This window comes from Orcinus orca, chromosome 6, assembly GCF_937001465.1.
Source record: "Orcinus orca chromosome 6, mOrcOrc1.1, whole genome shotgun sequence".
Classification (NCBI taxonomy): Eukaryota; Metazoa; Chordata; class Mammalia; order Artiodactyla; family Delphinidae; genus Orcinus; species Orcinus orca.
In genome coordinates this window covers 93,198,077-93,214,265 of record NC_064564.1, presented here as the reverse complement: position 1 = coordinate 93,214,265, position 16,189 = coordinate 93,198,077, and the positions used below count along the sequence as shown (strand labels likewise).

The 16,189-nt window shown below is 41.6% G+C and overlaps 1 protein-coding gene across 7 annotated transcripts in view; it reads right to left on the bottom strand.

Moving 5' to 3' along the window:
* The window catches only part of SLC44A1 (solute carrier family 44 member 1), a 215,801-nt gene extending 205,121 nt beyond the window's left edge, over positions 1-10,680 (bottom strand). For 6 of the 7 annotated variants that reach the window (XR_004484063.2, XR_007477859.1, XM_033431229.2 and 3 more), the window contains exon 1: positions 10,288-10,678. Coding sequence is in view for 5 of the 7 variants with exons in the window: in XM_033431229.2 (XP_033287120.1) it covers positions 10,288-10,323 (36 nt within the window). In the remaining 2 variants the exon portion in view is untranslated. Of the gene's footprint in view, positions 1-10,287 lie in introns of all 7 variants that reach the window. The other variant, XM_033431227.2, reaches the window with a different exon arrangement.
* Between the last annotated feature and the right edge of the window lie 5,509 nt (positions 10,681-16,189).

Here is a 16,189-nt window from a genome sequence, read left to right as displayed (position 1 = left end):
CCTACTAGAGAAATGTACTTGAGGATATGGGGAGGGGGAAGGGTAAGCTGGGACAAAGCGAGAGAGTGGCATGGACATATATACACTACCAAAGGTAAAATAGATAGCTAGTGGGAAGCAGCCGCATAGCACAGGGAGATCATCTCGGTGCTTTGTGACCACCTAGAGGGGTGGGATAGGGAGGGTGGGAGGGAGGGAGACGCAAGAGGGAAGAGATATGGGAACATATGTATATGTATAACTGATTCACTTTGTTATAAAGCAGAAACTAACACACCATTGTGAAGCAATTATACTCCAATAAAGATGTAAACACACACACACACACACACACACACACAAAATGCTAGAGAATTTGGCCCAAATAACCCAGCTGGTGACAGAGCCATTCGGTCTGGCTATACAGCCCACACTCCTGCCAGTACAAGATGGTGTTTAATTCTCAGATTCTAATATCCTTTTAGAGCAGCAGTAGGGAAAGGATTTCTTTAAAGGATGGCAGAAGGCTACTTACCCATTAAGGGAGGATCATTTAGTTGGGTATGGTGAAGTGAGACACATATAGCAGACTAAATTCAACTGAATTTTATATTAAGAAAATTTTACATCAGCAATATTATGCTTAAACTATTTTGCTACTACAAATAATGCCACATGTAATGTCATCTAGCATTTAGTAGACTTTTGGATTACTAAAGGGTGTCAACTTTTTTATGGCTTTCAATGTATGTCATCAAACAGTGTCCCAAGAGGGTCATACCATTTATTCAGCAAATCAATAAAGTATACTTGAGTTGAAACCACATGAGCAATTAATATTATTCTGTTAACTACCAAAGTTACAGACAAAAGTGGTGTCTATGTACCCTTAATTTGATTTGATTATTAGCAAGACTGAACATATTTACATATTAGTTTACTAATTCTCCTTCTGTAAAGAAGCAATTTTTATACTGTGAGAGCTCTTTACATCATAGAGGTATTCTAAATAATGATGTGAATCTTCAGTTTTACTATTGCTATACCAAAAAACAAAAAAAAAAAAACCAAAATTAAACAGGAGGAAAAAAGACACTCTCTTTCTCCTCTTCTATGCTAGTATATTCCACTCAGTATTACGGCCCCTTAAGTGCATCAGGTAGGGGTAGAAAGAAAAGGGACGAAAAAGAAAACTTTAGGGGAAAGGAGGGAAAAAGAAAGAAAAAATGAGTACCAATCGGACAGAGATAAACACACAAAGAAGTGAGAAGAGGTAGAAAAGGAAATTGAGAGCTTGAAAGGGAAGAGGTTATAGTAACCCCCAAGGTTCTCTTGGGTCTCCCTGGTTGTGGGAAAACTGATTACCTACTTAACCATTATTCCAACCTTAAATGCTCTTCTTTATCCAGAAGCTATGCTTCCCTCAGAATGGGAAAGAAGCAGTGGGGGTGGGGAAAAGAGAAAGACGGGGATTCAGCAGTGGCTAGAGCAGTAGCACTGGGGAAATAGGAGGATAACTGTGTGACTTTCAACTATGAACTGTGAGGTTTTATAATGGAGCTATAAACAAAATGTTAGGAAACACCATACAAGTGTGATCTTATAGGCAGAAGAAAATGACAAAACTATGTAAGCAGATACCATTGGCTGCCTACTCAGTCACCACTCTCCCCAACACCCCCAAGCCTTAGTGGCGGAGTCCTAATTTCGCTCTGGTATTGCTCCACCCTCCACTTGACTCAGAGGGAAATCCTGGTTAGTCTAATCCAATCAGAGTGCCCTTGCCTCCCCCTTGCTAGAGATTGTTTAGGGATGAGTATGCAGCCCTCCCTAACTCCTACTGAAAGAAAAAGCACTGGAGATTGGCAGATCGGCGTGAGTCTGTCAGAGTCACATCCATCTTGGGATCACAAGGGGAGCTAAGTGAGGGAAAAACTAACTTCCTTAAATGACAAAAAGAGACAACTCAGGTCCTTGTTGACATCATCAAGCCACTGAATTAACCAAGCTGGAAGCCACCCTACCACGCAACTTATAAGAGGTAGTAAGTTTTCCTTAATGTATTAGCTATTTAGATTTAAGGTTTTTCATTTCTTAAAGCTGAATCATCCTTAAGTGATTCATAATGAAAAATCTTACTAGATCATTATCATTACCATTATCATAATGCTACCAAAAAAAAAAAAGCAAACTTTAATACCTTCCCTGCTACTTGAACATCTTGAAGTAAACATATATTTTCAATTTTTCCATCTTTTTGCTGTTTTCCTTATTTTACATTATACAAATGTATCCAGAAATCAAACATGTCTGTTCAGCAATCTTCAGCGTATCTCACAACCTTAAAAATTAGGATAAAAATAGCTTTTAATAGTTTCCTTACTAAATAAATGTCTAAATATTTGATTGCAGGATGTTATAGAGAGCAGCTAAAAAAAAGTAATATTATTAAAAAAAAATTCCAGTAGTTTATCAACCAAATGTTTTTTTAAGTAAATCTTACTATACAGCTGATATGAAATCAGAGAGGAGTCCATCAGGGGAAAAAAAACACCCCCTAACTTACACCTCTACAAGTACACATGCTTCACACAGGAGACGTATACCTGCAACAGACAAGCTGCTTAAGACAGCTGCTAAAACTTCTGTTGAGAATCTTCTTCGAAAGTATTTGTCCTTTTATGGAATTCCCTGGCGGTCCAGTGGTTAGGGCTCAGTGCTTTCACTGCCTGGGCCTGGGTTCAATCCCTGGTGGGGGAACTAGGATCCTGCAAGCCGCCAGGCACCGTCAAAAAAAAAAAAGTATTTGTCCTTTAAAAAAAATTTTTTTACACTGAAGCCCTTAGCTTCTTATTTTTCTTTTTAATTAATTTATTTATTTTTGGCTGTGTTGGGTCTTCGTTTCTGCACGCGGGCTTTCTCTAGTTGCGGCAAGTGGGGGCTACTCTTCGTTGCGGTGCGTGGGCTTCTCATTGCAGTGGCTTCTCTTTGTTGCGGAGCAGTCTCTAGGTGCACAGGCTTCAGTAGTTGTGGCACGTGGCTCGCGGGTTCTAGAGCGCAGGCTCAGTAGTTGTGGCACATGGGCTTAGTTGCTCCGTGGCATGTGGGATCTTCTGGGACCAGGGCTCGAACCCGTGTCCCCTGCATTGGCAGGCAGATTCTTAACCACTGCGCCACCAGGGAAGTCCCTAAAATTTTTTTATATTGAATTTTATTTATTTTTTTTATAAGTAACTACTTTTCGTTTTTTAAAAATTTCTTGCTTTTATTTTTTTGGCTGGGTCGGGTCTTAGTTGTGGCACACAGGGTCTTTGTCAGTGTGCGGGCTTCCCTCTAGTTGCAGCGTGCGGGTTCTCTCTCTAGTTGTGGCGCACGGGCTCCAGAGCGCGTAGGCTCTGTAGTTTGCGGCACGTGGGCTCTCTCCTTAAGGCGCTCGAGCTCAGTAGTTGTGGCATGTGGGTTTAGTTGCCCCCCCGGCATGTGGGATCTTAGTTCCCTGCAGGGATCGAACCCATGTCCCCTGCATTGGAAGGTGGATTCTTTACCAGTGAACCACCAGAGAAGTCCCTATATTGAATTTTAAAACATCAGAGTCACTATGGTTGGAGTTTATCCACATCCATCCATGAAAGGAAAGAGATTTGAACAAATTCACTAATTTGTTCCAATATTTCACGAGCACCTACCAGGTACCAGGTACCAACTAAGCACAGAGAATAACAGCAATGAACAAAGCAGTCATGGTCCCTCTCCTCATCAACTCAGTCTAGACCAGGGGTTAGTAAATATTTTCCCTAAGAGCCACAGAATAAATGTTTACACTTGCAGGCCATAAGGTCTCTGTCACAACTAACCACTCAACTCTGCCACTGTAGCATAAAAGCAGCTATAGACAATGTATAAATGAATGCATGTGGTTTTATCAATAAAGCTTTATTTGCAGACAATGAAATTCAAATTTATATAATTTTTATGAAATAAATTTCTCATGTAAAATTCTTCTTTTGATTTTTTTCCCCCATTTAAATAAATAGATACCATTTTTAGCATTCTTAGCTTGCAAGCCATACAAAAACAGGTAGCTGGCCAGATCTGGCCCATGGGCTGTAGTTTTGCCAACTCCTAGTCTAGACATTAACTGCATATTGCTTTAGGTGTTCATAGGGAAAATACATAAGGCTGTGAGAATTTAATGAGGAGACATGGCCTGGTTTGAAGGATCAAGGAAGCCTTTTCCAAACAAGTGACTCTGAGGCTGAAACTTAAAGGATGAGTATCAGGCAGCCAAAGGCCAGGGAGAAAAGCAAAGAGCCTTCCCAAAAAGTGAAAAACATGTGCGAAAGCTCTAAAAGAAGAATACAGTCTCCTGAAGAATCTGTGAGGTTGGAGCAAGCACAAAGAGTAAGGAGCAGCATGGTATGAGGAGACAATGATGCTGAAGAGAGATGGAGACCAGCCCATGCAGCATTGTTGGCTAGGGTCAGTGATTCTGGTCTTTGTCCTAAGAGCAATCAGAAACCATTAAAGGGTTTCAAGTAGGTGGGGGACACAATCCCCACACAGCTTTGGATTTTTTTTAAAGAGATCACTAAGACTGCGGTGTGGAGAAAAATTAGAAGGAAGCATGAATGAATATGGGGAGATATGGAAGCAAGGTTCTGGCCAGAGATGACAGAAGCTTAAACTAGGGGGCTGGTAGTGGAGTTTAGAAGGCAAAAGAGGCAAGATATGGTGGCCAGGTATGGAATAATGAGAGGCAGGTTTCCTATGTGCCTCGGTTTTCCAGTTTCCACACCAGGATACTGGTATCATTCAGTGAACCAAAGATACTGAAAAAGATGTGTGTGTATGTGCCTACAAATTTTGAGTTCAGTTTTGACACGCTGAGTTTGAGTTGCCTACAAGACATTCTAGTGGAAGTGCTAAGTATAGCTCAGAGGCCAGGAAAAAATTGGTTTCAGTTCAGTAGTTCAGTTTGGGAATTGTCAGCATATGTACTGTAACTGAAACCAGAGAAGGAGATGGAATTATCTAAAGAAAGGGTGTGTAAGCGTGGGTTTTAACCTTGGCAGAACATGAAAATCACCAGGGGAACTTTAAAAAATACCCCTGGACCAATGACATCAGAACCTCTGAAAGGAGGACCCAGGAATCTGTGTTTTTACAAGTTCTCTAAGTGTTTCCTATGTGGAGCCAAGGTTACCAAGATAAGAAGACTTAAGACATTAAGAATTAATACTAACTATAGAAAGCTCAAGAGATTAAGTGACTAAGTAGGTTTCTAGTCCTAGCTACCTCATAATGTATCTCTCTGACCTTAGACTACTTCTTATCTCTACATTCTAGTTTAGCTCAATAGAAAAGAGAGATAGTAGGCCTAGTTTATCTCTAATAAAGATAAACTAGAGCTCCCCAAATCTGAGCCAAATTATGAAATTGAAATATTTACTTCTTCTTTTTTGGGGTGGGGAGGGTTGGGGAGGAAGGAGACAGTAAAATAGCTACTAACCAATTACCTGTAATAGAATAGAGAATATATTTCTATAAATAAATGTCCTTCAAGCCAATAACATTTCTAAATGATAGGATTAACACATCAGATAGTATTTGGTAGTATTTGTTAAGCCTGGGAACTTTTTAACTGGACTAGTTTTGCTGTACCACATGATGTCGTTCTCCAGCTAGTAACTGCAGCAAGTTCAAAAAGGCATGACTTTAACTTGGACATTCCTTAATTCAAAATGTTATTGAGTGGACCTTTTCTAAAGATAAAATGAACTGCAATTTATGATATGGGAAGCATGTATGTGAACGCAGAAAGAAAAGCATAGGACTCACATTCAAAAGACCTGGGGTAAAGTTTGGATGGATCCCTTAGTAGCTCTGAGACTTCAGCCAAGTCTCAACTAATGTCCAAGTCTCAACTGCCTCCCCTGTAAAACGGAAGTAAAGTCAACTTCAGAGTTACTAGAGAAATTAAAACATGAAAATGGCTGTGAAAAATAGGTATACAAAAAGTCTCACCATTTTTACATTACTTTCCAGCCAATTTTAATATTAACTTTGACTTACATTATTTGGAGGAATGGATCTTCTATGCTAATAGCATAGTATTCAGAAGAAGAAGAAAAAAATAAATTGTCTTCATGCTGTGTTTTTTTTTATTCCAGTTAGAGCAGGTCTACTTCGCTGGACAGTCTTCAAATTTCATTTTTACCCTCTGACTTCAAAGTTCACAAAGCAGAAGGAGACTACAGTACTAATAAAATTCTGTTAAAGAACAGTTAACATTCTCAAAAGTTAACCAGTATTTGTGAACCACCTGATTGTTTTTCATTACTCCTGAGACAAGATATGAGAGCTAGAAAAACACAGTTAAATACTTAGCTCTCAATTTGAAGACATGGGACGAGACCAGAGACAAGACCAATCTCTCCTAAAGCCAGAGAGATATGAGGGGCAGTTTGTTCAATTAGAAAGATTCCGCTCCATCCCTCTCACAATTTCTAAGGTTAGAACCAAAGGACACAGAACTTCAGAGCACTTGCGAAATCTCCTGGCCTCCAAAGCGCTGCTGTGAGAAATGATGATCTAGCCATTAACGACAAAGACTTTTGGCAATTTGCTACGTAATCCTTCAAAAGCCTCCTTCATTCAAACTGGTTTGTCAATGGGAAAGAACATTTCATAAATCTGAAGATTTACAACTGAACTTTGAAGTTTAACATTACAAGAATAGAAATTATGTCAGGTTATAACAGAATAAACGAATTATGGAGAGTTGGGAATAAATTTTAAGAATCTTAGGGAGGATTAGTGCTGTAAAAAGAAACTCATGACTATCTCACTTTTATGTTCTCTTCAAAGAGATTTTTAGGCAAAGGCTATCATGTATTGGCTTGTGTTGAGCAATTACTAATATTAGCAAGTAACTTGTAGTGGCCACAAATAAAAAAAATAAGAGTTCTATAAGAGTTCTATAAATATATCTAAGAGTTCTTAAGATTCTTAGAAACACATATCTGATACTGCATAAATAATTTTGCCAATAATTTCTTCCTTCAACAGTAAAATACAAGTAAGTATAGAATGTGATGCTTTTCTTTTATCTAAATCCAAAAACAGGATAATTATTTTGATGGCAAATTATGATAACCAGACACTGACAAGAAAATGAAAATAATACCAGAACAGGCTACAAGAGATGAAGCAGCTTGGAAGTCAATAAACTCTTTTATGAGAGTCTACAACATAGCAAGAGACTATGAGGGAAAATAAATTATATGTATTTCAAAAGTGAATTCCTACTACAAAGAGGAAACACACTATATTTACATTGATAAAACCTGCCAGGGCTTGAAAGTTGCTGATGATACCACTGAGAAAAGCTAAACTGAACTGCAGATTACCTCAAATCGCATTGTTTTGATGTGCTGTGCAGGTTATCATTAGAGTTTGCAGACAAGCTCTTTTAAGATGTTATAGCCACTGCTCCAACTAAAAAATAAGCACTGAGCAGAGCACCAGGAGAAAAGAAAAAACCTGCTCAATTTTGCAAACTGATGGTACCACTGACAGAATAGGAAGGAATGTGGGAAAAGCAGGTGAATTTTAACTTAGTTGAAATTTGAGCTTTGAAGAGGGTGGCGTGGTGGCATTACTCAACCAGCTCATGGAAGTAAAACAGCACATAGTTCGGGGCTGGATTCGTATTAAATGTTATTCGCCAGCCAAATGTTCAAATGTTCCAATCTGTGTATCTATATTCTCTTCATTGACTACTGCTGAGCAACTTATTATGTACAAGGTATAGTGAGGCACTGCAATGGATACAAACATGTGGAAAATAAAAACAGTTCCTATACTCAAGAAGTTTACAATTCAGTAGAAGGGATGAAAGAAACATTCTGCCTGAAAATACAATTGAGGCCTCTAAGAGAGGTTCAAAGTGATGTGGAGGTTCACATTTAGAGAAGATGTGCAGCTGCATCCCTATTTTGTTTCAACACAACTCATACAGATACTATATTATCCTAACTGGTGATGCTACTGAAAGGAGCATTAAAATGCAGCAGATTGGTAACATTTCACAAATTAAGAATGATGCCAAAATCTCAAATAAGGAAAAAGAAAATGATGACCAGCTCTTTGGCACGAAACCTCAATGCTCCACTTACACTACAAGTCCCTAAAGCTGCTGTTGATTGGTTATAGGAATCCACAGAAAAAAAAATGCACCCTTCGGAGTGCATGACATGCATCTTGTCTGTAGAGCACAGCATGAAGGAAACAGTGGCTGCAAGAGGAGAAAGAAGAAAGGAAAATATATGGGACAGCATTCTGAAAAGTAAGATGTGGAGCTAGTCAAATGCAAGACCTGTTAAGCAGAGTTTTGGTCCAGCATCCATCCCTTCCAAATTTAATTGATTAAACACTGAACAAGCCATCCATAAACTATCCAATACTGTCTTAAAGGCATTTCATCTCCAAAAGAGGATGCAAAATAACCCAATTCTTAAAAGAAAGGCGACAGGAAAGGTATCTTTTTGGTGAAAATAATATTTAAGTAAATATTAGACGAATAGCACCCAAGTAGATTCCTCCCTCTCCCCCAAAATCTCTGACCAGTTGAAAGGTACTGTGTGATTCCACACCTTTATCTGTTAATATGAAAACTGTGGTCTACCGACCTCTCCTTCCTAACACCACTACATATAGTTTTTCTCTGTTATTCTAACTGAACAGGAAGGTTTAACTAACTAAACCAGTCAGCCTGACTATGATCCTAATAGGAAAAGAAAAAAAAATCAAAAAAAGAGTAAGCAAACACCCAAAAAAGAAGTAGACAAATAGGATGGATACTTAATAAAACATAAATGTCCTCCATTCATCTGCAATTCTAGTCATTTTCTAACAGATCTCAGATTTTCAGAACAAGTATGCAGGTTATTTAAAACTGAGTTATATATAGTCATTTAGAAGCAGCAAAACACTTCTGGCATTATCACAGGTGCTAGATCTCTGAAGGAATTTTTTTTTCCAAACTAGCATTTTTCTTCACCAAGAACGGACCAGCCTTTATTTCTAAAAACAAGAGCCCTTGTATCCCCCCAAAACAAACAAATCAAAGACCACAGTTACATTCTACACTAATGAAACTGTGAGATTACATCCCAGGCGTTGTCAGAGCCTATTTTTCATACACCACCACCAGACAGTTTGATGCAGTATTCCTGATTGCTTTTTATCGTATTTGTAAATACACTCACTAATCCACTAAATTAGATAATTTACAAACAGGTGCTCTTAGTTATTAGTGGCCAGCAGTCAAGTCCTATTACGTTTGATCCTTATACAGTTGTCTAAACATTTCTATCCAGGTTAAGGGCTCGGATCGGCAAAAGAGAGGGAGGTTAGCGAAATGTGGATGGGGGCAGGGTAGAAGCTGGGAGAAATCTCTGCATCTCAGCCCTCAGCGACAACACTCAGCCAGTGCACACAGAAAAACTAAATTCGGCACCTCTTCCTCCTGTTACACTGGCAACAAAGAGGGAGTCTCCGTAACGATCCCGTCACCCACCAGGTGCCCAATCTCCTTCTCAGCCCAATCCCCGCGCTCCCGCAGGGGCCTCGGGGTGCGAAGAGGCCGCGGTGCCCGGGGTCAAGGCACAAAGGGGGGATGGGATGGGATGGGGTGGGAAGCGAGCGGCTAGAATCGGGGAAGCGGGTCGTAGAAGGGCTCCGGGATCCGCTTAAACACTTGAACCCGGACGGGGGGCGGCGGGCAAGAGAAAAGGGACAGAATATCTAAGAGCAGAAACTGTAATAAGGTGGGAGAGGGGTGAACAGCCCATACTGGGGGTACTCCTCCAGGGAGCACAGAAAATAGTCTGTGGATGGGGAGGGGGAAGACTCCAAGGAGGTAGGAAGAAAGGAACCAGGCCCGGAAGACGAGGGAAGGGGGTGCCACCAGGGGCAGAGAGCAGACGCCCTTATTGCCTCTACCTGCGGGCTGGCGGGACGGGCCGCTCAGGTGTTACTGGGAGGAGGCGGCCAAGTCGGCAAGGGGCTGGGCAGAGCTAGCGGCGCCCTGGGGGCCGCGCAGAGGCGCCTGCGAATCGGCAGCCCTGGGAGCCAGCGCGGGGGCATCTTCGGGACAGGGGGAGGCGGGAGAGGGAGGCGGGAGTGGGGGTCTCTGGAGTGCACGGTGGGTTGAGGGGACGCTCGCAGGTAGTGGGAGGCTGCGGGCGCCCGCGGCACGCGCGGGGAGGCATCCGGGCGGGCGGCCGGGAGGCGGGAGCCCCTCACCTGCGCGGCTGAGGAGGCGGAGTTGCAGCAGCCCATGGCGGGGCCGGAGGAGCCCGGAGGCGGCGCCGGGCGCGCAGCTACGCCCCGGAGCCCCTCGGCATGCGAGCCGGCGGGCGCCCGGAGAGGGCGCGGCCTGCCTCCGCACGGCTCGGCGGCGGCGGCGGCGGCGGCGACTCGGGCGGCGGCGGGTACTCAGGAGGCGGCGCGGCTCGGTGCGGGCGCCGACCACATCCCCCGGCGGCGGCGGTAGTGGCTGTGCGGCTCCCGCTCCGCTCCTGCTGCTGCAGCTGCTCCCCAGCGGAAAGGGGCGGGCGGCGGCGGCGGCGCCTCCCCCTGTCCCCCGCCTCCGGCCTCCCGCGCCCAGTCCCTCTCCGGCTCCCTCTCCCCGGCCGCCGCCTTCTCAGCGCCGCGCGCTTCTCCCATCAGACTCCCCGCCCCCAGTGCAGCGCCGCGCGGGCGGCCGGGCGAATGCGGCCAAAACGAGGCCGGGCCCTTCGGCGCGCGTCGGAACCTGCGCGGTGCCGAGCCAATTTAGCGGTGGCACCGAGGCAGAGCGCTACCTCGGTGCGAGAGGGCGCCTGAGGCTGGGGCGCCGGAGGGCTGGACAGGCTCGCAGCCGAAATGGGGTCGGGTTGCTTCCGGACCTGGGAGGCACGGGCGAGGCTTGCGGAGCTGCTAGCCATCCCCAGTAGGCACGCAACCCGAGGACCCCGCTGGTTTCTTACCTCTCAGGTGGCTGATTTTATCCAGGGGAAAGCGTACGCAATACACCCCTGCAGAAGCAGTAGGTGATTGAAGACAAGGAGAAACAAGCAACTGTTGCTACTCGCCCCATTTTCCTGATGTGGAAACTGAGCCTTGAAGGGCACCAAGAGCTTAATGGAATGCGCCCAAGGTCGAAATTGTTATAAAGGGCCGAAAATAGGGAAAAGGCAAAAAAATTCTACAGTTCTGACAATTCAGAGCCATATTGGATCTAAACGAAACTTTTTATACAGAATAGTCCACAAAAAACAATAAGCGAGTATTAATTTATCATGTTAAAACATATGTATACTGAGGGCACACTAAGTTCCAGTAATTTACAGGCACTGGGAACAAAGAGGTGAACAAAAGAACCAAAGTTTCTGCTCTCTTACAAGTCCCTGTTGTTACATGAATACGCTATGCGGTATCAACAAGTTACAGTAGGTGCGGTCACCACCTTCAAGAAGTCTACAACCCAAGTCCTTGAGAAATCGTGTGAGATGAGAACAGTTAAAATGTGGCAGGAATAAAACTGAAGATCCTGCTTAATATTAAGAGAACCACTTATGAGGCACCTTTTTATGTTTCTTTTCATCCTGTCAAAGAATGTCTTAAAGACAGAATCAGAAAAGAAGAAAAAACGAAAGAGTATTTGCAAAGGAGACTCTAGAAGGCCTGACTTGCCAAATGAAAGACAGCAAGTTTTAAAGACTATTCAGAGACAAAGAGGAAAAAAATAGCACAGAAGTAAATTAACGTCACATGCCTTGAAAGGGAATCTAAGCAAAGGAAATTCAAGATGGGAACCTAGGGACAGCCAAAGAAAAGGCCAAAGAAGAATTCCCAGTTGGTGTGTTTCAATACCATTTCCTAGGTCTGTGACCAGGGATGCATCACTTCTGCCTCTTTCTCCTGGTCTGTGAAAAACGGGTAATAAGGATGACCAGGAAGGGTTGTTGTCAAGATTAAATACTATCTGAAAGTAGCTAGTAGGACGGTAAGGACTTAATAAGTACTGCTTGAGATTATTCTTCCTCTGCATTCTCCTTATGTTCCCTTCAAATTTGATCAGAGGGTCCACCGTACCACTGGGCTGGTGAATCCTAAGTGTGTTACTAGTAACCATTAGGCCATTAAATAGAAGTGAAAAAAATAAAACTTTAATGGCTCTGGTCCCAATTCTGACTGTAAACTCCACAATTAGATTGTAAACTCCCTGAGAACAAGGGAAAACATTTTCTCCTTTGTATCTTTCTCAGCTCTCTCAAATGTGTGTTGAATTATTCAATGCAGCCAGGAATAAAAAACTTTCCCTTGAGATTTTCCCTCAAAGCCTCAAAGTACATCTTGTTTTTAACTGAGGGAGGAGGCTGAAAGTAAAATTACAGTCTTGAACAAGAAGCCATCTGTCTTCCTTCTTTATAATCAAGGAAAGGGCAGTTGTTTCTCTTAGCAGAGTCAATATGGGAGCATTTCTCTCAGATTATAAAAATCTTTTTGGCTAGTGTAGTTATTCTACGTAGTAGCTAGTGCTTATTTTGTAATTAGAACTGCAAAAACTGATAAATACATAACAGACTGTGACAGTGCTTCAGAAAAAAAAAAATGCATTTCACTTTTTTGGGAGGTCTCTTTCCTCGACAAGGATGATGGGTGTATATAATTGAAAGGGAGCACATTCCACTGTGCTTGATCTGAATCCCAGTTTTCCCTTTAAGGGTTAATGGAACTAAGAGTTCTAAGGTTCTGCTAGGTGCTTTGTCAATATACTAATTATGTATATATGCACCATATATGCATATGAATGTTATGTTTTTAAGTTATACCTTGTCATTAGCATGAAAGAAACTAACAGCTCCCAAATTGATGTTCTGTACCTTCTAAGAATGAGTCTCTTTCCCACCCCTCCCCCTACCCAAAGACGCCTCATAAAAGGAATGATTTAGAGGGGGGCAAATTACTGCTTCTTTTCGTTCTTTCTCACAAACAAGCACACACAGCATTCAATGAAATTAAATTACAGCAAATTCAGAAATCCTGAAAGGGAATTTTTTTTCCACTAGCTAGTGATCAGGGTACTGATCTTAACCACCATGAGGTGTCATCAAGCCAAACCACTTGGGAAAGACTTGGGTTTGTTTTTCTTTTAAGAAAAAGGGATGTTAAAAAAAACTTATGTAAGAACAGCATCTGCACTAACCAGGATAAAATTATAAGGTCTATCAATCTTGATGCTGCAGGGTAAAATCAGATCACCAGCTGAGCCAGCCAGAAATGCTTCCCAGTGGTCTAGTATTGCATAATTGGCCATGTGAATTCCAGGGTTTCCAGCTTCAAATGGGGGGTTTGGTGCCGGTCACTCACCGAGGGAAAACACTGAACTAATGGTCTTTCCGGAGATTTTAATAAAGCCCGACTCATCGTTCACATGATTTCAGGTTTGGGGGTAAAAGAAATATAAATGCATCCATATGTGTGTATGTCTATAACTGCTCAGAAAAGTCCTCTATTAAAAACAAAATTTTTAAGCATGGCATTTGGTGCTTTGGCTGTGTTATTTACATTTTAGCACATACTGTGTTCACAGCCGCATCCCACACGAGCACATTTGCCTCGGCAGAGCCCTGGCTACCATGTCCGCCTCACAACCTCCTCCTTCAAGCTATTCGCATATCACCCCTGGGAAATGCTCCAAAAGTGAGAGCTAATTGTAACCAAGGGCTGGAACTGTTCATTCATTACCAGAGATGCAAGAGCAGGTCTCTCTTTGAGAAGACTGAAATGTATCCCAGCGTCCTAGTTAAACCCTGAAGTTAGGAACCCCTGAAAAGAGCTTCCGTGAACTCAGGCATGTGGCAGAAAAAAGACAACATTGTTCCCAGAAAGACTCCAGTGAGAATCATAATTCCTTAGCTGTGCAACTTTGCTCCTGCCCACACTTGTAAGTTGATGTTTCTCCAGTGTTAATTAATAAATCTGGCTTTTATTTATTTTTACTGGGATTTCCTTTGCAAGATCAGACAACATATAAGTTCTCTAAAAATACTTGCTGTGAACTTGTGTTCACAGGGGTGTGGCACTTCCCTATTACTTTTCTGAAAGACATTTCTTTTAAATCTGTAGTTATTCATTCATTCAATTTTTTTGTTGAGTCCCTCTTATGAGCTTAGCATGTTTAAGTATCATGTATGCAAACATGAGTCCCAGGGATCTGACCTAACATATAACTAGTGTTCATTTTTATTTTGGGTTGATGGGTGAGGAAGGAGGGGAAGGAAGGCAGGATTATGAATATTCATTTGAGAAGGAAAGAGGCAATTTGTAAAATAGAGAAATCCATTTATTTAACAGTATAGTTCTTGAGCCATTATAATGAGCCAGATACTAGCTAGATGCCAAGGATTCAAAGATGAATGAAGGACATTCCTCACACCCTTAAGTCGTTTTACATTTTAGTGAGGTGGAAAGACATTTAAGCCAAGAATGAGAGTATGTTATGTTTAAATATAATGAGAAAAATGAGTCCACATGCTATATAAGCTCAGAAGCCACAGATTATTTTGTTTGTAAAAAAAAAAAAATTGCTGCATTATGTTTTTTCCCGTTCCCCTTTTTTTCTTACCTCCACTAGACAAGTTCCCACTGTGTACCGTAAACCTAGAAAAGAGCTCGGTACCCAGGAATGTGTCATAAATATCTCTTCAATGAATGAATGAATTTTCTCAGTATGAGTTCCTGGAAATTTAGATTTGTAAATTAAATGCCTACTAGAATGTCTCAAAGAAAAGTTTATCTGAAACATTAAACAATTACTTTTTTTAAATGTTTGGCTTTTTTTTTCTATAAAGCAATTGGAATAAAAAATATTTCCTTCTATAACACTAGAAGTATGAAAGTGTCTTTCTTTGGAAGACACTTTAGCCTAACACCTTAGTAAAAGACAGATAGGATCAATTACATAACCTTTTTAAAATTCCTAGATGCAAAATATTCTGTAAATAAACACAACCAACAAACAGATAAGTAATACTTGCAAAGCAATATGTAAATGGTTTACTGCTGTAGTCTGAATGTGTCCCCCAAAAATCATGTGTTGAAATCCTAACCCCAAAGATGATAGTAGGAGGTATAGGCCTTTGGGATGTGCTTGGGTTCATGAGGATGGAACCCTCATGAATGGAATTAGTGCCTTATAAAAGAGGTTCCAGAAAGCTCTCTAGCTCTTCCACCATGTGAGGACACAGTTATGATCTGTAACACAGAAGAGAACCTTTGCCAAAACTTGATATGCCAGCACCCTGCTTTTGCACTTGCACACTCCAGAACTGTGAGAAACAAATTTCTGTTTCTCAAAGAAATTTTTTATAAGCCACCCAGTCTATGGTATTTTGTTAGAGCAGCCTGAATGGATTAAGACATTTATTATCCATAATACTAAAACAACTCCTACAAAAAAAAAAAAGAAAAAAAAATGGGCAAAGGGCATAGCAGACAAAATCTACAATGAAAGAAATACAGGGACTAATAAAATGTGAAATGCTGCTCAACTTCACTAATAATAAAACTGTAGGTTAAAAAAATTAGGAGCTATTATTCCTTACCTAAAACACTGGCAAAGATTTAAAAACTTGATAATATCCAGTGTCAGAGAAAGTCACAGTACTCTCATATACTATTCATGGGAATATACTTACCTCTTTCTGAAGAAGAATTTAAGAATTTATACCAAACTTAAAAGGCGCTTTTATTTATTTATTTATTTTCATTTTATTTTATTTATTTATTTTTTTGCGGTACGCGGGCCTCTCACTGTTGTGGCCTCTCCCGTTGCAGAGCACAGACTCCAGATGCGCAGGCTCAGTGGCCATGGCTCACGGGCCCAGCCGCTCCGCTGCATGTGGGATCTTCCCAGACTAGAGCACGAACCCGTGTCCCCTGCATCGGCAGGCGGACTCTCAACCACTGCGCCACCAGGGAAGCCCAGGTGCTTTTTTTTTAAATCTCAGCAATTCTCCCAGGAATGTATCCAACAGCAATATACTCTTGTTTTTAATAAGGAAAAGTTTGGGAAAACCTAAATTTCTACAAAGAGAATATTAGTTAAACAATTGGTTAAATAATAGGAAATACTATACAGCTGTTAAAAAGCATGAGA